Below are 22,066 nucleotides of genomic sequence, written 5' to 3' on the forward strand. Positions count from 1 at the left end.
TGGTTCATTTGCTGTGGTAAACCCGCAGGACGGGATACTCTGCTGCTCTTTAGCAGTTATGGTTATGCACATCTATATTTAGACATGTGAAATACCTATAATACACTGAGTGAAGAACTTTTTTCAACACCCACATGCCCATAAAAATAAGACCATGAAAGAACATTCTAAAAAGCAGTAGCTAGAGTAAGAGCCCACACCATGCTTTTTTAAAAAACATTTTTAAAATTTATATTCAATTTGCCAACATATAGTATGACACGTAGTGCTCATCCCATCAAATGCCCTCCTCAGTGTCGGTCACACCCTGCTTCTCACCTGGCTTTAGCATCGGCGGGGGCTCAGCAGGCTATACTCAGGACTCCTGTCCTCTATCTTCCTGCTCTGTTTATATCCTCTCTTCTCCTGATGGTCTGAAGGTTTCAAGGAAATAAACACTTTAACATTTTCAGGACTCCTGAATCCCAAGCATCAGACCCTGGGAAAAACTAAGTTCCTCTCTGGGAATCTAAGTGACCCCAGGAAGCCACAGACAACCACACTCTGTGGATGGACTGGGACTTGTACACATTTGCTATCTCTTCCCCCACAGCCATCCGGACAGAACTCAGTCCTTTCTCCTCTATATCCACTATTACTTTGTGCTGCTAGTTGATAACATTCCCTCTACATTAGGGTTAGTGAGAGAGCATGAGAGCTACTCCCATAAACAAAAGAGTATGGGTTTTACAGAGGACTTGCTTCAAATTCTAGTCTATCTTGGAAGAGCTGTGGGGCCTCCGGTCACATCCACTTTGGTGGCAGCACAGATGGCCAAACTCCAGTGGAAGACCCAGGCAGGCAAACTCCAACCTTGGGTCACAGGGCCAAGTGCGCCCCATCCTTGGGAGGGCCCAGCCAGGCCGCTTGAAGACATAAAGTGCTGAGAAGTTGATTTAGACTCTTGTACTGTCAATACCATTGCATCACCAGTAATTTAAAGGGATTTTTTACTTTCTGAAATAGCATAGAACATATATATGCTTCCTTTAAAATGGATACCTGCTAGAAGTTTTTATTACAAATTTCTAAACTTTCCTTGTTGCCATAATGGTTGTTCTCCTCCTTTGCTGATGCCCTGAGGACAGTTCTGTCCGTAGTTGGGTAATTAGCTCTTATTTGAGCTGTTTAGTTAACATTTACACCACAATCACTATAGCAGGGTCCTGGATAAAAGAAGGTCTCCTGCCTCAGGGGCACAATGCACCAGAAATAAATGTAGTTTAATGTGAATAGGGTTATATCTCCTCAGGCTCCCTGGGATGGCCCCAACACACACCTGGTTGAACTGGTATATTTATCAAAAGCCTCCCATCTCACTCTGGAGGTCATGGTTTGGATGGACTCAATGTTCACCCTAAAGGCCACCTTAGTGAGTTGTGGGTTTAAAGTCCCGTGTCTCAGGACACCCTTCAGTTCTGGAAAAATGAGGACAAGTTGGTCACCGGTGATACAGCAGTGACCAAGACCACCTGGGTGCAAGAGCGCCCTAGGTCCTTATTCTAGGTCTAGCCATCTTTGCTCCTAGCAGCTCTCTTGGGAGGGTGTGCTGTCTTTCCCACCCAGCCCTCAACCAGGATTACCCTTATCCATCAGAAGGCTACCAACAGTGCTGAGTCTCAAAGAGGCAGGGCTAGAGTCTGCTCTCCTTTTGCCAGCACATGTGGCCTCTGTGAAAGTTACAGACCCTGTGAAGGGCAGGCTAGGTAAGCCAGGACAACATTCTTTCTATTCTCTGACCTCAGGGTAATGGGAACCCACCCACTTGATGTGTACCCACTGTGAGGAGGTAAGCAGTGATCCTTCTGGATACAAAATTATGTCCTGGGGAGGCCCTCTCTTTTGTCCACTAGGTAAAGAAGGAGCCATTTCCTTTTTCAAAATGAATGGATGAACCAATATATAAATAAATACTTTATTGTATTTAAACTGATGCCATACTATATGTAAAATTGTGCCTATATTTTTTTCTATTTTGTGTCTGTCTCTGGAGCTCCCACTTTAAATGTGAGTTCCTGGAGTGCAGAGTGCCTTGTTCACTGTTGTGTCAAAGCCCTCCTGGTTTGCCCAGAGGCAAGCAGTTTCCCAGGACACAAAACTAGAATGGTCCCAGGCGAACCTGGACATTTGTCACCTCAGCTGTATCCCCAGTCTAACAGCAGCACCGAGCCTGCAGCAGGCGTTCAATAAACAACAGTCGTGTAACTATAATCAGATCAACACTTACTTTGCAAGTTTGTTTTCAGAATTAAAAGAGGGAGAAAAGGTGCGAAAAGGTGCCAAAATGTGCAGCAGGACCTTGATAACATATGGGTGTCAGCTCACAGGGTGAGTTGAAGCCTCTCTCCTGCTGGGCTCTCGGTCTGTCCTGGGAGGAGGCAGGATGCTGTGGTTGACCACATGTGCCAGCTCATCTCCTGGCCAAGCAGCACTACTTTCTTCTCCATGGTACCCTCCTTCCACCCTGTTTTTCTGGAGCTGGAACTCTAGGCACTGCATCCACCAGACTCCTGCCAACAGGATTCTAAGTTAAATTTTGCCAATGAAAGGTACTTGCGTGAGATCTAGAAATCAAGAGAAATAGGGGGGACGTGTGAAGCACCCTCTCAGCCAGGATCTGTCTGGAAGTCCCCTGCATCTGTGCTGGAGGCAGCCATGAACGACCTTGCTCTGTCCTCAAAGTCACATCCCTGACCCTTCTTGCCTACCCTCACCTCCCCTAACTCATCTCTCCAACCCCCCTCTTCCATTTTTAAGGAGTCTGTGATTGTACTGAGCCTCCCTGGATAATTCAGGATAATTTCCGTAACTCAAAGTCTTCGACTTGAATCATATCTTCCAGGTTTGTTTTGCCATGAAAGGTAACATGATCACAGGTTCCGGGGATTGGGATGGGGACATCTTTGAGGGGCCGTTATTCTGTTAACCATGGCAGCCAAATACAGATTGACCTTTTTTTTCTTCCCAAAAGCATTGACTATGGTTTATTCAAAGCCTTCATACTCGGTACAGAAATAAATAGGATTATCTGGGAAAATTCTCTCATGGTGTTCAGCACCATGATATCCTGAGGGCTACTGGAAAAGATGGTTCTTAGGAAAAGATAATTTAAAAAAAGCAGATTATAGAAAGAGGAAAAATTTTAAACTAAAGTTAAGCAATGCACAAATGCATACACACACATTTTAATTTATTAACTAAAATGCTATTCATTAAAATACTTCCCGTTCAAATGTTTTTAGACTTGCTACCTTCTGGTAATGGTATTTTGGGCTTTAGTGGGTTCTCAAAGATTAGGATCCAAACACACTATGCCAAAAAAAAATGAGAAATAAGATGAAAACAAAATTGGGCTAAATATATATATATATATATATATATATATATATATATATATATATTTTAAGATTTTGTTTATTCATGAGAGACAGAGAGAGAGACAGAGAGGGGCAGAGACACAGGCAGAGGGAGAAGCAGGCTCCATGCAGGGAGCCCCCCAGGGAGCCCTGCCTCGTGGGACTCGATCCCAGGTCTGCAGGATCACGCCCTGGGCTGAAGGCAGCGCTAAACCGCTGAGCCACCCAGGCTGCCCTGGGCTATATTCTAAGTCAAAAGGAAGTCCATAATTATGCACAACACTGTGTTAAATCTTGGGGTCCTAGGTGTTGAGTTGGTTAAGGGTCTGATTCAGGTTTTGGCTCAGGTCATGACCTCAGGGTTGTGGGATCGAGCCCCTCATCTGGCCCTGTGCTCAGTGCGGAGCCCGCTGGAGGTTCTTTCTCCCTCACCTTCTGACCCTCCCCCACCCCCATGAGCTGGCTCTCTAACTCAATCAATCAATCAATCAATCAATCAAATCTCTTTAAAAAATCATATACATTTGGCTTACTGTGTCATTTTGCCAAGCTTCCCTCTTAAATTTTCTCTGCTATTCCAACCACATTTTCCCTTCTCCCATTCCTTAAGTTATGCTCATTGATTTCTCAAAGGACCTTCCTTCTTGTATTGTTTCTCTCCTTCATTCTGCACACCAGCATGCCTTTCTGTCTCTTAATTTCCTCTGAGGAGCCATTCTACTACTTCAGTGCCCCCCCCCCCCAAAAAAGCTGAGATGTTCTCAAAGTTCAAAGTTGCATCATAGGCATAATTCCCTTTGTAGTGTAACTATGTAATCAGATTGCTTCTTTAACAATACTGATCAAACTTCAGTTTTTTGCATAAACAGATTGCAACGCTGTATTTTCCTATACTTGTTAAAGGCAGAAATTAAAATATCTATTATTTTTTAACTAGAATGCCAAAATCATCTGGCTTACCCATTAATATCTAGGACATACTTTATTTCTGGCAGCTACAAAATCCATTTCCCTAATGCCAAGGCTCAACCTTGATGTTACCTTTGAGTTCTTTTTAACCCCTCATATTCAATCACCAAATACTGAAGAGTTCAAGAAAATATTTTTAAAAGCAACCTCTCCACCATCAACTCTCACCAGGTTGGTCCTCAAAGCATCCAGTGTGGGACCACAGATTCACCTGCCCCTAACTCATCCTACAAATGCCTGTGAGTCCATGTTCCTAACAATGACTTTCTCCATAATGGTGCTTTACTATCTCACTTCATCCTTCAACTACAAACACCATGAGTTAAGGGCTATTGGATGGTTTCTATATGTCTGATATGTCTCTAACACTTTACATGTTTCATTCATTAAACCTTTCTAAAATCCTAGAGAATGAGAATTGTTACTATCCTCACATTACAGTTGAGAAAACTGAGGCACACAGTGATTAAGCAACTTCTCCAATGTTCCCCACACCTTCTAGGTGAACAAAACCATTTGAACCAAGATATTTGACTACAAAACCCACATTCTTCATCTTCACAGCTCACTGCCACACATGGGAGTCAGATTTATTCTCCACTCAATAGACAATGAAATGATCATTTAGCTGTTAGGAAACCTGCCTAAAGTTTCATGTGTAAGAGCCATCATAGCATACTATCTTTCTTCTATAATTCTCCTCAGACCAGAAATTTTCATTGGAAAAATTATTTCCTATGCAATGTTCCCCAAAGTGCATCTTTCCCTTACTACAGACATTATGGAAAATGTAGATATTGTGGATAAACTGGATTAGGAAACGTTATACACTTTATTCCCCTTTTGGAAATATAAATCACTCAATGCATCATATTAAAAGCTCAGACAAGTCCAACAGTAAAAAAGCCTATAAAACCTAGTTTGACCCAGTTTCTCAAACTAGGAGGGACGATGAAATTACATTTTTATGTCTCCTCTATTACCATATGTCATAGAACGTACTTTGGAAAGTGCTATGCTCTAGACTCAAATCTAAACACCTTGGCTTTCATTTGTAAGTCACAGTCTACTTCCTTCTTCACCTGTCCAAGGTCACATCTCATTTGAAACCAAATCAATACAGTTCAATATATCAACAAGTTAAAGAAGAAATATCATGGGATTGTATTGACTTACATGGATAAAGCATCTGACAAAATTCAACATCCACCCACAATAAAAACCCTTAGCAAGTTAGGGGATAAAAGGGAATCACCTCAACATAATAATAAACATCTGTAAAAAATCTGTAGCCAAAGGACTGAAACTTAGGAAAATAAAAGAAAGTCTGATTTCCACAACTGCTATGCAACATAATATGAGATGTTCTAGCCATTGTAATATATGGCAAGAAAAGATATACAGATTAGAAAGGAAGAAATAAAACCTTACTAACTGCAGATGACAGGATTGTCTATATAGCAAACCCAAGAAATCTACAAAATTTTCTAGAATAAGTGAGTTCAACAAGTTTGCAGCAAACAAAATCAACAGTTAAAAACTAACAGCACTTCCACAGATTAACAATAAAATAGGAGGGCAGCCCGGGTGGCTCAGCAGTTTAGTGCCACCTTCAGCCCAGGGCCTGATCCTGGGGACCTGGGATCAAGTCCCACGTCAGGCTTCCTGCGTGGAGCCTGCTTCTCCCTCTGCCTGTGTCTCTGCCTCTCTCTTTGTGTGTCTCTCATGAATGAATAAATAAAATCTTAAAAAAAAAACAACCAATAAAATAGGAAAACCAAAATTTAAAACATAATACCATTTAAAATCAGTCTAAATAAAATAAAGGACCTGGGTATCTGGTGCATCCATACCACGGAACAGTACAAAAAGGATCAAATTATTGATACACAAAAATAATTGGATGGGGGATCCCTGGGTGGCGCAGCGGTTTGGCGCCTGCCTTTGGCCCAGGGCGCGATCCTGGAGATCTGGGATCGAATCCCACATCAGGCTCCCGGTGCATGGAGCCTGCTTCTCCCTCTGCCTGTGTCTCTGCCTCTCTCTCTCTCTGTGTGTGTGACTATCATAAATAAATAAAAATTAAAAAAAAAAAAACGAAAAAAAAAATAATTGGATGGATCTCCAGGGAATCATGCTGAGTTTAAATAAATAAAATAAATAAATAAATAAATAAATAAATACATAAATAAATAAATTCCAATCCCAAAAGTTACATAATGAATGTATTTATTTACATAATATTCTTGAAATGACAAAATTTAAGAAATTCAGAAACTTTAGAACAGGTTAGAGTTTGCCAGGGGTTAAAAATACAAAGCAACGTGGGAGAGAAATGTCTCTGTAGGTTGTAACGGGCAATAGGAAGGATCTTCCTCATGTTCGAACTGCATAGTATCTTGACTGTCATGGTACATATGAAAACCTACATAGATGATAAAATTGTATAGAACTTAATGTGATATTTTTGTATTATTCTATGCATCCTATGCAGCTTAATACAATATAATAATACATATGTGCACCCTCATACCAGTGAGTACACGTAAAACTAGGAAAAGCTGGGCAGCCCGGCGGCTCAGCGGTTTAGCACCACCTTCAGCCCAGGGCCTCATCCCGGAGATCCAGGGTCGAGTCTCACGTCAGGCTCCCTGCATGGAGCCTGCTTCTCCCTCCTAGGTCTTTGCCTCTCTCCCTCCCTCTCTCTCTCTCTGCCTCTCATGAATAAATAAATAAAATCTTAAAAAAAAAAAAAAAAAAAAAAACCTAGGAAAAGCTGAATAATGTAGTAGGTTATATCAATGTTGATATCCTGGATATCCTGGTTGTGATATTGTCCTATACTGTGTAAGATGTTACCTTTAGGAAAAACTGAGTAAAGGAAACATGAAATCTCTGTGTTATTTCTTATGATTGCATGTGAATCTAACTATCTCAATAAAACTTTCAATTAAAAAGAAGAGAGAAGGGTGGCTGGGTGGCTCGGTTGGTTAAGCATCCAACTCTTGATTTTAGCTCAGGCCATGATCTCAAGGTCATGGAATTGAGCCCCATGTCAGGTTCCATGGGTTTCGCACTCAGCAGGGAGTCTGAGATACTCTCTCTCCCTCTCTCTTTGCCCCTTCTACTGCAAGCTGGTGCTCTTTCTCACAAATAAATCTTAAAAAGAGAAAGAGAAGGCAACAATGTATCATAACTTTCTCAGTGCTTCCGTGCTGCACTGCCAGGAATCTCCTGCCTGCCAGGAGTCAGAATGGGGGACTCGCTCACCTTCTGGGCACCGTCCAGAAGGGTGTGCCACTGGGCTTTGGGGTTACAATTCCTGCAGTGCCCATTATTCTGCCATGGAAAAGACACTGGGGTATAAGTAGCAGAGCATTTATGAAACATTGCCATTCCCTCTTCTCCCCAACTTAAAGGAAAGGGAAAGCTGGGGAATTGCCCAGGCTGCATCCAGGAGGTTAGGGTGTGAGGTTTGACTTAAGTCTTACTCAATCTCATGCCAAAGATATGCTAATCTTCACAAAGTGACACCTGCTACATACTGGAGGTGTCCTGCTTCTTGAACCAAATTTAAAACACACGTAACTAACAATCATTGCAAAATTCTGCTTTTTCAGGTAGAGGACAACACACTCAAATGTATATGTTTGCTTTTTTCCTTCTTGTGAACAATTTTTGGAGACATGCAAATATAAAACTACTCTGATTCATTGTTGGCCCCATTAATCAGAAAGGATCCCAGAAATAATTTCCTGCATGAATTTCTTCCGATACTTGTCTAAGAATTCTTTCCTCTCCTGCTGTGTTAGCATTGCTGCTGATTCTGCTCAGGGAGTCCTCCTACTCCAGTCTGACACCTCTCACACCACCATTCTTTACGCTGGGGGTGTTCTGTTAACAACGTGTACTGTGCACAACCAATGCGACGAGGTATTACTTTGTAATACTTTATCTGTCCAGAATTTAAAGCTGTAGATTTTGAGACTGCGACTTATCAATTCATTCTACAAGTACTTGATGAAATATTATGCAGTTACTAAAACAATATTAACAGTGGAGTACAACATAAAAGTGTAAATATATACATAGAAAGACCAGGAAGAAATATATGGCATTGTCTTCAGGTGGAAGAACATGAGTGGTATTTTTTCTCTATAACAAGTATGCTTTCATTTGATAAAGGAGAAATTTAAAAAAAATGCGTCTGACATTTTTCCTGCCACTAGAGAATTACTTTCTCAGAGGGATTAAATAAATGAAAATGATACCAAGATGGTACTCTATGGGGTTGGCCCTTAAAGGCAATCTTTATATTTCTATCCATGAATCTCTTTATTTTACAAATTCCATGTAAAAATAAGTATTATTTTTATGGTCAGACAAGAAAGTTTTAAATTAAAAAGGAAATGAATAATTATTTATTATATGGGTTGGTAAATGTTGTGGTCAAATCTTGTAGAGCCCACTGTGCAGCACAATCCATGAAAATACAAACTCTGCCCTAAGTAATGATTGACCTCATCAGGTTCTGAAGGAAGGTAGGTGAGCATTAAAAGTAGGTGAATGTACTTGACTCTCAGCAAGATAGTCATTGCTAAAGTCAATTTCAGAGAGATTACAATGTGTGTGATTCAAAGCAGTTCATTTAGAGCATGTGACTCTGAACACAGGTCCCACACCAAGCAGACATTCTAACTTGAGTTTGTGTTTTGCAAATGGCATAGAGGACCTTCATGATTTGTCCACAGTGGATCCTTCTGAGTCCCCAAAGTATGTACTCCAGAAATATGCATAGCAGAGAATTTCAAGTTGTTCTCAAACCATTCTCTTTTAACCTCTGTGATTTCACATTAAAGTCCCTCTGGTCCTGGGGAACCCCTGCTTATAACCCTGAGAGAAGAGAGACAGAGGGGCTGGAGATGGGCAGCTGTCAGCCACCATGCAGGAACTGTCATACAGCTGCAGGAGAATTCAGGGAGGCTGAGAGAAGGTAGGTAGGCCATAGCCTAGCAGCCTTTCCTACAACATCTATGAGGAGACAGGCTTCCCCTATACTCTCAGGGTGGGTGGGATAGAGGGAAGGGTGAGGCAAAGCCCCAACAAAGGAATTTGGAAGGAGCTAGCTACATAAGCATTTAGTCTTTGACCCACTAACTATACTTCTAGAAACCGGCTCTGAATATATACCTCTGCAAGTACAAATCAACACAGGAACAGGTTTTGAATAATTGTGACATTATTTGTGACAGCAAAACACTGAATAAGGTCAGGAGAAACTGACTGAATAAATTATGGTACATCCATATAACAGATTATGATGGAGCCTGACACAAGGCTCCATCCTGGGACCTCGAGATCATGACTTGAGCTGAAGTCAGATGCTTACCTGACTGAGCCACCCAGGCGCACCCAAGATATATTTTAAATGAAAAAAAGTACAAAAGAGTATGTACAACATGCTGTCCTTTCTGTTAAGAAAGAAGAGGTAATTTAAATATATGTAGGTTTATAAACATACGTGTACATACATTTCCTTTTTTTTTTGCAGAGAGAAACCCAGAAAAAATAAATAGTAAACCAATGACAATATTTATATGTAGGGTTGGTAAGCAGCAGGTGCGGGTGTATGGATAGGAAGGAGACTTCTCTGAGTTTACCTACTTATATCATCTTGACTTTTGAATTAAGTGTATCTTTACATATTCAAAAGAAATCATTACATGAAAAGGTAAAATAATCAAACTAAAACTACTACATATGAAAAAACTGACTTGAGTTACAGTAAATATATAACCTGACTGTAAACTTTGGTACTAGGGCTATTATTATAAACCCCACAATAATTGCAAAAAAAAATCAAACTTAGTTGTAAAGCAGATCCAACTTGCTGTTGGAGGTAGCACTTGAGTGATTCTGAAACTTTGTTCACACTGTAGGACAGAGGAAATAAGGAGATCTATTTATCCGATGTGGTAGGGAACCAGAGTTCTCGCTATGGGGAAGAGAAACACATGAGAAGGAATCAGGAAAGAACTCTGTGTTCCTAAGCCAATAGGAAAGTTATCAGCGTAAACTCATGAACTTAAAACACATGTGTCCTGGCTCTGTCCCCTGAAAGGTCCTGGAAGCAGTGATGGGCCAACAGCTCTGTGCAAAGCTCCCCACCCCCAGGACTTGCTTTCTAGATCTCATTCACTGTAAAGACACCAGGGCTCCTAATTAGCCCCAGGATGGAAAACACAAGGCCACACTCTTATCCTCTCTGGGCACAGACAGAGCCAAGTCCCTGCACAAACCACAACAATCACCAAACCCCTCTTCCAGGCAGCCCAAGAGACTGCTGCTTCCACACCAAGTAGAGCTTCAGCTTCTCTCCACTTCCCTCCTCCTGTCATCAAGTCCCCAGCACCCAACACAGACATCTCCCCATCTCATAACACGAGTTAAGTTCCTACAGCCAGGCCATGTTAGCATCTCTTGCTGCAGCACCCTGCTGGTCATCATGCTGTGTGGTCTCTGCTGCTGCACACAGCAGGAAGCTGAGCCTGTTCACTACAGGCTGTGCTTCTGTCTTGTATGAGGACTGTCAACACCTCCCATCCACCCACAAGGTAAGGCACATATAAGTATATGCCAACAACGGAGCTGGAACACATTGCTAGAACCTTTTTTTCATAATTCTGCGACACACAGCCAGAATGGCACTTCAGGAACTTGCTCTACCCTATGCCTCATCTGGCTTTGCTGGTCCCTGGAAACAATTGTTCTCAAATCTTTTGGCTGGTCTTCTTAAGCCATATCCCTAAATAACATGCCTCTCTGTTACGTCTTGACTTTCCTGTTTGAAGCATTATTTCTTACCTTCCTGCAGCAATATTATCTCTCTTGTACATGTGAAGAAAAAATTTATTCAAATTCACAGGAAAACAAAATGATAATTGCTTGATTTTTATGAAATGCTAAAGCATTTTCTCATAAACCTGTTTGACCCTCATCTGACATTCTTGGGAAATGTAACTTTACTTTGTTCACAAGATATTTAATTAATAATTCAGTTGATGAAGAGGTTTCCCTTCACACACATCCATATTCACTTTCAACTCCTATCTTCCCGACTTATGAATTTTAAAAACTGATCACAGTACTGCATCATTATGACTAGCAAATACATTGCTTTCATGAATGATTTCTTTTGCCAAGTGCCAACCTACCCCCTCTCTCAAATGTGGAAAACCCCATTTTCTGGGCTACGGTGTCTTCTCTATGAAGCACCAAGTTCCTGACTCCCCTTGAGCATATCCCAACGTGCTTTTGAGGTCAAGTTCGAAACCAGGGATGGGAGGAGCCTCTGCTGATGACCAGGGACCATCGTGGTCTGGTTGAAATGCTCATCTCACCCTCTCATCTGTGTTGAGTGGATTAGTTGAGGAGGAGCTGGGGTTAGACGATCCAGCCTCACTGTTCAAAGTAAACCTGGCATTGGACAGAACATTAATTCCTTCCCTCTTCCCTCCTTTTTATCGCTGGATAAAAGAAAAGGGTTTACACAATTTTTATGTGAGCTATGTGGATACAGTTTTATCTTTATTTCGGAAAGCTCAAAATATATTAGCATCATTATATATTTGATTATATAACCAGATACTCAGGTACCATTTAATGACCCACAGGATGAGGTCAGGTTAGTTTTCTGAATCTAATGTTCTGAGGTCCTTGAAGAGGAAGTGAGGGTAGACAGTGAAGAAGGGCCCATTCCTGAGGGTGTTCTGGGAGCTAGCCATTACAAAACACACTCAGTAATGCTGCAATTTTGACAAGGTCAGCGGAGAGGAGAGCACACAATTATTTGCCTCCTGAAGATGTGGAAACATTTTAGAATTGGAGACAGATATGAACCTCTAGTAGCATATTTAATTCCTTTTCCAACTCAATCTTTTTCTGTTCATTATTTCTCCATTCTCATAACTCTCCATAAAAATCTATGGACTGGATGACCCCCAAAATTCTCCAAATTACATTTAGCAATTCTCTGCAGTCTGCACATTGTGCTGTGACTGCTTGTCAGTGACTGAGGTTGTAGGATTCCTGCCTTGTCAGCTTGAGCAAACCACAGGTTATGGGGATGGGATGGATGTGGAGGAAACATTAATGCCTCTGGAAGAGGCCGCTACTTAGCTTTAAAAGGATGTGAGAAATCAGGTCTCGAGAGAGGCTGATGGATAGTAGGAAGGAACAGTCGGAATGAGACCCCAGTTTACAAGTAGACCCAGGTCTTCCCATTACAGGCAGTAAGTCTGTAGGAGGTGATCTGACATCTTGGGGAAAGTACACAAAAGAAAAAGAGGTGAAGAAATGTTTATAGCAACACTAAACCAAATGTGACACCAAACCAAAACGTAAACCCCAAATTCTAAAGGGTCCTTGAAAGTTCAGAAGGCAGATCTTAAGGTGGGTTCAAATTCTCAGAAATGAGAACCAGCTCATAATTGAGTGGAAGTAAAAGTGAAACCCTTGTCACAAGTATTTTCAACTTAGCTACCATGCTAGAATGGTATCTGGAGGAGAAATATTTCTTCTCTTCTACAAAGTACTAACAAAGTATGCTAAAAAAAGATCTGGAGACTAAATAATAAACATTTAGCAGTCCTAAAATGCTAGAATAATAATATTAAGGCTCCATGATGAGACACACACACACACACATACACACAAACTCATACTGAATTCAAATATATGAAACGTCTCACCCAATAAATCAGGCAAAAAGAAGGAAATTAGTGACTGTTGTCTGAGTACTTGAGATCTACAGCTCTCTGAATATGGAATAGAAACAGATTAGCAGTCATTTTCTTTTCAATTTAATAACCACATTAACTTGATCTGTGCTTTTATCAGCTCTTTAGCAGAGGGGAGACAGATCTTTAACTTTCACTGGGCCATAGAATGATAATGCACAATTCAGACTTCTCAGAGAGTGAGGTAGTGATTGAATGTCTGGCGTCCAACTGTAAAACTAGTTTGAAGATCCCTGTATAATCAGAAATATCCTACTTATGAGAGCCACTGGACATTTAGTCTAGAGTGGGTGCCATGGCCCAGGGCAAGGTGATGGGGTCCACGTAAGGGCATCTGCAGGTGAGGGCAGCCCTGCATACAGCTCTGCAGCCTGAGTCATGTGGAGGAGCTTCTGCACAACAGCATGGTCTAGCCCAGCTCAAGATATTAGAGCCCAAGCAATTATGGACCATTGAAAAGTGGTAAGTGATCAATATGAAGGTATATGTTGCTTGGTATCAATCCTTTTGTCTCTAGTCTCTTCTCTAAACTCTGATATATATAGCTATATATACCCATGATGTGTGTGTGTGTGTGTGTGTGTGTATTTTGTGTGAGGGAGGGGTCCACTTTCTCCTACTCTAGAGGATACTGGGGTTTCAAATCCACATAATTCCAAGTCCATCTAGACCAAACCTCTTTCTTGTCTATTCCTCTCCTTTGAGATTCAGGCACTTTTATACCTCCTGTGGTTTTGTCTAAATGTAAGTTCAAATAGTACTACTTTTCTAAATTCAGAAATAACCCAAATGCAATAGTGAGCTGAGCTAGTCTTAAAATGCCCACTGAAGTCAATATTAACTCTACAGTAAGTGACATTTTCAGCATTAGAGGCGTAGGGGCAGGTAAAGTGAACCACCTCATCCATTGGATCCTAAGAGCACATAGCTATTATATTTGCCATGTCAACTAGCAATTAATGTGTGTTCATGTTCGTCTCTGCTCTGAGGGGTTGAACTGTAGGCTGCTTAACCAGGAGCTCAGTGTCTCACAGCTTGGTGGCCAAGCCCAGAACACAGTAAGTGTTCAACAAATGTGTGTTATGTGTGTTGTGCTGATACATGGCTAAGCCTGGGAAAAAGCACCACAGCCTGGCATGTGGCAATTTTTCTTTTTCTGAGATTTGAAACAATGATGCTCAGATTCCAGTTATGCTTAAATAACAATGAAATCTAAGCAGTTCCTTCTAAGTTATGACAGTAGATTAAAGGCTTAAAATTTTTTTTTCTACTAAGAAAATTTTGGCAGTGGGAGCCTTTTTTTTTCAGAAACATACAATTTCCATCTTTCTTATTCTACCAAATTATTTCTCAATTTGTTTCCAATTCATGCATTAAATAATGCTTTTCTCCTATGCTATTCATATGAGACTAGAGCTTAAATTGAACAGTATATCAGAGACTTGCAAACCATATGAATATATGGTTTCATTCTGTGTGTTTGTAACATGTGAACTTGAGACCCATCACACAACATTATTCACCTTGAAAGGTAAACTAAAAGAATTGGTTGTACAGAATCAATGAAATAAAAAGCTCCAAGTGACTACGTTTGTAGTTTACAAATCAAAAGGAGAAGAAAAACTTCCACTCTTGGTGCACATATCAAACCTCACCCAAAAACCCTGGTCAGCTCCTGTGGACAAGGGTACATGATGAGCAAAGTTTGGGTCATGCCTGCTTTAGCCACTAGAACCAATATGATTTCAATAAATGGTGACAGAAAAACTGGATATCCACATGCCAAAGAATTAAGTTGTACTCCTTCTTTATACTGCTCACAAAAATTAACTCAAAATGAATTAAGGACTTCAATGTAAGACCTGAAACCATAAAGCTCCTAGAAGAAAACATAGGGAAAAAACTCCTTGACTTTGGTCCTGGCAATTTTTTGGAAATGATGCCACAAGCACAAGTAACAAAAGCAAATTTCAATAAGTGACTGTGACTACATCACAGTAAAAAGCTTCTGCGCAGCAAAATAAATAATGAACAAGATGAAAACACACCTTACTTAGTAGGAGAAAATATTTGCAAACATATACCTAAGAAGGAGTCTATTTCCAGGACATCCAAGGAACTCACACAACTCAATAGCAAAAAAAAATTCTAATTAAAAACTAAGCAGAGGGGGATCCTTGGGTGGCTCAGTGGTTTGGCGCCTGCCTTTGGCCCAGGGTGTGACCCTGGAGTCCTGGGATCAAGCCCGGCATCAGGCTCCCTGCCTGAAGCCTGCTTCTCCCTCTGTCTGTGTCTCTGCCTCTCTGTGTGTGTGTCTCTCTTGAATAAATAAATAAAATCTTAAAAAAAAAAAACTAAACTAAACTAAGCAGAGGACATGAGTAGATATTTTCCTAAAGAAGACAGACAGCCAACGCATGAAAAGGTGCTCAACATCAGTCATTACCAGGAAAATGCAAATGAAAACCACAATGAGATCACCTCATACCTCACAGAATGGCTATTACCAAAAAGACAAGTGATAGCAAGTGCTGGTGAGGTTGGAGAGAAAAGAGGGTCCTGGTATATTACTGGTGATAAACTGGTACAGCCACAGTGGAAAATACTACGGAGGTTCTCAAAAAAATTAAGAATAGAACTACCATATTATCCCACAATTCCACTTCCAGATATATATCCAAAAATAAAACCACTATCTTGAAGAGATATCTGCACTGCAGCATTATTATACATAGCCCAGATATGGAAACCAACTAAATGTTCATTGATGGATGAATGGATAAAGACAATGTGTGCATATGTTATGTATATCGTAATATATATAAATATATTAATCCCACACACAATGGAATATTATTCAGTCTTAAAAAGAAAAGAAATCCTGCAGCATGAAACAACATGGATGAGCTTGAGGGCATTATTGAGAGTAAAATAAGCCAGTCATAGAACAAACACTTAAACACGTAGAATCAGAAAGTGGAATGGTGGCTGCCAGGGGCTCAGGGAAAAGGGAAATGGGGAATCGCTGTTTAATGGGTATGAAGTTTGAAGATGAAATAGTTCCAAGGATCTGCTGTACAAAATTGTACTTATATTCCACAAAACGATATTTTATACTTGAAAATTTGTTAGGAGGATTGATCTCATGTGCTTTTTTACCACAATTTTTAAAAAAATCTACTACTTAGATCCATCCAGATTGCTGGATATTATTGTTTATTCACTTCCACTGCTGCAGAATATTCCATTGTGTAAATGGAATTATAAAAACTGCTTGTTCATCGACTGTCCCATTGATTGGCACTGGAAGGCTCCCAGGTTTTTATTCATGCAAACACTACTATTAACAATTTTCATGTATCCCTTGATGTTCATATTCAAGAGTATTTCTTGGGGACATAGTTAGGCGTAAAGCTGCTAGGTTTTTGTTAATATTCGACTCTAGGGAGCAATGCCAAATTTTTTTTGCAAAATGATTGTGACTATTTACACTCCCCCAACAATGTATAGGATACTCGGGTGGATATCTTCTCCAACATTTGTTTTTGTCAGACTTTTTAATCTTTGCCAACTCTGACTGCAGTCTTGATTTCTATTTCCCTAAATGAAAATGATGTTGAAAACATTTTTATATGTGTATTGGCCATATGAGTTTCCTTTTCTTTGAAATGGCTGCTCATGAATCTTGCCTATTTTTCCAAAGGGTTGTTTTACTTATTGATTTGTAAAAGCTCTCTCTATATATACTACTAATATTAATCCATTATAAATATCATATGATGCAAATATTTCCTCCTAATTTATAACTTATCTTTTCAATTTCTTTATGGTGCTTTCTTAGTTTACAAATGTCTTATTTTTTATATACTAAAATTTATTAATCTTATTATATTCAATGCTTTTTTAAAAATCTTGTTGAAGAAATCTTTCCTAGTCCAAGGTTTAAGACACAGCAATATCTTCTACTAAGAGTGTTAACATTTTGTCTTTGGTATATCAGTCTCTAATCATTTGGAACTTATTTCTACATATGTTGTGAAGAAGGAATCCAACTTTATTTTTTCCCATATGGATAACTTTCTTTTAACACTATTAATCAAACTGTCCCAGGGATCCCTGGGTGGCGCAGCGGTTTGGCGCCTGCCTTTGGCCCAGGGCGCGATCCTGGAGACCCGGGATCGAATCCCACATCGGGCTCCCGGTGCGTGGAGCCTGCTTCTCCCTCCGCCTGTGTCTCTGCCTCTCTCTCTCTCTCTCTGTGACTATCATAAATAAATAAAAAAAAAAAAATTAAAAAAAAAAAAAATTACAAACTGTCCCACCTTTCTCTATTATGACTTGTGCCACCTTAGTCATATATCAAACTTCCATAGATATGTTTTGCTTTATCTCTAAGCCTCTATCAGATAGTTTTAATTACCATAATTTCATTTTAAAGTTCTGATAGAGTTCATTAAGAAAAATCCTCTCTTCCTGCTATTCCTCTTCAAAAATGTCCTGGCTAATACAGATATTTATTCTTTCATAGAGACTTCAGAGTAACTTTATCAAATTCTACCAGAATTACCCTGTTGAAATTTGACTGGAATTGTTTATTAAATTTGTCCATCAATTTGAAAAGAATTGATGCTAATCTTGGAAGTTACAATGTATTACTTCTACCATAGAATCAGAGACCAACATCCCTCAGGGAAAAATATCAAAGTCACTTTTTAAGAAAAAAAAAAAAAGTCAGATAGGAAATAATGCTGTGGCTGTCTTTGGAAAATATAATTTGCCACATGTGTCTCCTTGTCTCCTTTTAAAGACATTCTTATGGAATGCCTCGGTGGCTCAGTGGTTAAGCATCTGCCTTCGGCTCAGGCTGTGATCCGGGAGTCCTGGGATGGAGTCCCACATCAGGCTCCCTGCATGGAGTCTGCTTCTCCCTCTGCCAGTGTCTCTGCGCCTCTGTGTCTCTCATGAATAAATAAATAAAATCTTTAAAAAAATATATGACTTAATAAACATTTTTAATTTTCCCTGTGGAGATAGTACATGTTTTTAGGTAGATTTATTGCTCAGTATACTATATTCTTCATTACTATTGTCAACTAGATCTTCTCTTTAAATGTTTTTACTTGCTTGTAAAGAAATGCAACTGATTTTGAATCCAGCCACCTTACTAAATGCTGTAAATAATGACACTTTTATTTCTCCTTTCTAATCTCTATGATTTAGGATATTTTTCGTATCTTATTGCACTACACATGATCTTTAATAAAACTGGAATAGAAATGGTAATAGCAAGCTTCCTTGTGGCATTCCTTAATTGTAAGGGAATATATACTTCTACTGTTTTTCCATTTAGAATGATAGTGCTGCTTTCTTTTTTTTTTTTTTTTCTTTTACATGTTCCTTACTGGTTAAGGAATTACCTTCTAATTCACCAAGAGATTTTATCACTAATTATAATAGAATACTTTAAGTACTTTTTCTATACCTACTAATATAGATTTTTTTTAATACACTGATTTGTTTATAACATCATTTAGAACTTTTGTCTACATTCAAGAGAGAAATGGATCTATACTTTTCCATTCTCATACTGTCTTGGTTTGTTTTTGGTACCATGGTTATACTTGTCTCCTAGAGTGAACTGGTATTTTTCCCTCTTTTGACATAATTACAAGAGTTTGAATAAAATTGGGATTGCCCTGGGAATGTTTGTGAGAACTTGCCTTATAAAACCAACTGCCTTGTGTTTTCTTTGTGGGAAGATTATAATCACTACTTCAGTTTCTTTAATTGCTACAAGACTATTGAAGTTTATTACTTTTGAGATCAATTATAATAAATAATATTGTCCAAGAATTTGCCCATTTCATTTATGCTTTCAAATTTGCTAGTCTAGAATTGTTCTTAATAGTCTAGTAGTATCTCTTTAATTTCTACTTCATTTCTATTTATGTCCCCCTTTACATTCACTATAGCATTTGTGTCCTTTTGCTTTTTCAGTTGGTCAGTTTTGGCAGATTTGTTGTTTTTTTTTTGTTTTGTTTTGTTTTGTTTTGTTTTTTGATGTTCTGTTATTATAATACCTTTGATTCTTCATTGACTTCTCTTGTTTTTTATTTTCTCTTCAACTTGATTTAGGTTTATTCTGTCATTATATTTTTAACTTTATAAAAAATAGACATTTGACCCATTATTTGAAGCCTTCCTCTTTGGGACAGATTTAAAGTGAAAAATTTCTCTCAAGGATAAAAAAAAGTGAGAGAACTTTCACTTTTGCTGCATCCCACAGGTCTTTTGGTGTAGAGTTTTCATTATCATTCAATAAATTTCCATTGTGGTTCCACTTTAACTTGTGGGTTTTTTAGAAGTCTCTTTTAACTTCCAAATATGCAAAGATACTTACATTTCTATTATTAAATTTTAACTTAATTACATAGTGGTAAGAGTTCTTGGTCTATATATATGGACTGATCCTTGAAATTTAAGGCTTTCCTTGTTGCCTAATACTTGGATCAACTGTAAATGCTTCATGTGAATTGAGGGAGGAAATGTGTTTTCTTTAATTCTTGATTGGAGAATTCTGTATATATTCATTAGATCAATGTAATTAATTGTTATTCAGATTTTCTGTATCTTTTTTGAATTGTTGACTGTTTAACCTATCAAAAATCAAGAGCATGTCTTGAAAGCTACTTCTGTGATGTCAGTTTTATCAATTTATCCTCGTATTTCCGTCACTTTGGGCTTCATACATTTTGAAGGTATTTTACAAGATGTATGTATGTTTAAAATTGCCACATCTTGATGAGTTTAATTTTGTCATTATGACCTTTCTCAGCCCTAAATTTTTTTTCTTAAAGTCAATTTTATTCTACTTTAATCCATTTTATTTTGATTATATTCATTTTTTCATCCTCTCATTTAAACCTTTTAAACTACATATATTAAATTTTTGAAATTCAATCTTTCAAGTTTATCCTTCACTTCTGAGTTTAGTTCATTTACTTTTATTGATCATTTCTGTCATTTTAATTTCTTCTTTCAGTTTGTCTGCCTTTTCCTTTTTCATCCTTTCTTACCTAAAATAAAGTATCCATATTCATCCACATTCCCCACCCTAATAACAATATATCATTTTATATACTTTGTTCTTCCTCATATTGATATTATCTAAACTTAACATGTCTTATTTAAGTACAATATATAGTAACATGTATAATTTTAAAGATTTTTTACATATGCATACACCTGTTACCATAACCTAGATCAAGATATCCTAGCCAGTCAACACATTCATTCTAAAAGATTAACATTATGAATTTGTCAATGAGAAATGAGTTTTGCCTGGTATTGAACTTCACATAAGTAGAATCATCCAGTATGTTTTCTCTTTGCATCAGGCTTCTTTTCCCAATTTAGGATTTTTGACATTAATTCATGATATGCTTATCGTCATTTTGTTATTTTATTGCTTAGCAATATTTCATTTCATAAATAAACCACAATTCTTAAAAATTTATTCATTAATTTTAGAGAGACAGCAAAGAGGGGAGGGGTACTGGGAAAGGGAGAGAGAGGGTCTCAAGCCAATTCTGTGCTGAGCATGGGGTCCAATGTGGGGCCTGGTCTCACTACCCTGAGATCATGGCCTGAGCTAAAACCAAGAGTCAGACCCTTACCACTCAGGTGCCCCTAAACCACAATTTTTAAAACCTATTCTCTTATGTTGGGCATTCTAGGTTGTTTCCAGCTTGGGGTACTATGTCACCATTTCTTTTGGGTACTGTTTTTTTTTTTTTTTCCTTTTCCTTTTATATTATTAAATTTTGTAGTAAGGAGTGGTAGAGAGTCCAGGACAACAAATGATTGTAGTCACATACTCCTCACTGCAAAAACAAGCCCTCATGAGTGAGACACAGCATTAGGAAGAGACACTTTTAAGACTGTAGTGCCTTGGCATGGGGGTCTGAAGTGGTAGCAAGCAGAAGGACCTGACTGGGGGATCAGTGCACTCCACCTATTTTCTCAGCCCCTCATGAATACAGGGATTCTGTGTGGCTGCCTGGAGTCTGCAAATGAGCACACCAGGGTCAGAGATCTGAACAGGCAAGGGCAGGAACTGTTTTTCCCAAGGCAACAGATGGGAGAAAGGAGAGCAAATCCCCAAGATCTGCACAAGCCTTGCTGAGCTGCCTCCTGCTACTGACCAGAAGTACACCCAGGATGACACACAACGGTTCCAGCAACCCATGAAACCAGGGCTCTCTCACCACTCTCTCTTTCCTCCTAGGAGTGAATCTGGGAGGAAGATCAGCAGCCCTGACAGTTCAGCATGTTGGTTAGTCTCAGCCCCCACATTCTTAACAATTTCAAATCTTTAAATCATACATAGCAAATGCTATACATAAGGGATCTACCAGTTTTGATTCAGACTCTGTACACTTAAAGCATCCCCATTTGGGTCAAAACTCAAAATCACCGCGCAGGAGCTGTGGTGCCCTCACCCTGCAGATGGAGCTGTCCATTATCAACTGCAGATTAAGAAATATGCATAAGAAATTGAAAGTGATACAATTATAGGCTTCATTCCCTACTGCAATTGTGCCAGAAGAATAACCATTTTCCCCAATTTTCATTAAGTCAAACTATTAAAAGTTTCCTTTCAGGCTTTTCCATTGCCCCCTGTGCTCTTTCTGTGCAAAGCAGTGTCATGTTTATCTCAGTTGAAGTCAGAGTCTTCAGTGCCTGCTGCTGCCAAATGTGGGCTATAAGAAACAAGAAGTGGAAGGAAGCTGACAGGTTACCTGTTGATTTGTGCTTCTCACACAGCATGGGTGATACAAACTGGCTTCTTCTGGTTCTTCCACACTGCTGGAGCTGCAGCTTATATAATCCTCAGAATTCACG

General features: G+C 39.1%; 1 protein-coding gene across 1 annotated transcript in view; it reads right to left on the reverse strand.

Moving 5' to 3' along the window:
• The window catches only part of CD226 (CD226 molecule), a 107,093-nt gene extending 85,027 nt beyond the window's left edge, over nucleotides 1-22,066 (reverse strand). Inside the window, exon 1 of the mRNA XM_041739585.1 lies at nucleotides 21,964-22,066. Within this exon, the coding sequence (XP_041595519.1) occupies nucleotides 21,964-21,991 (28 nt within the window). The 5' untranslated portion in view covers nucleotides 21,992-22,066. The remainder of the gene's footprint in view (nucleotides 1-21,963) is intronic.

This window comes from Vulpes lagopus, chromosome 24 (assembly GCF_018345385.1).
Source record: "Vulpes lagopus strain Blue_001 chromosome 24, ASM1834538v1, whole genome shotgun sequence".
Lineage (NCBI taxonomy): Eukaryota > Metazoa > Chordata > Mammalia > Carnivora > Canidae > Vulpes > Vulpes lagopus.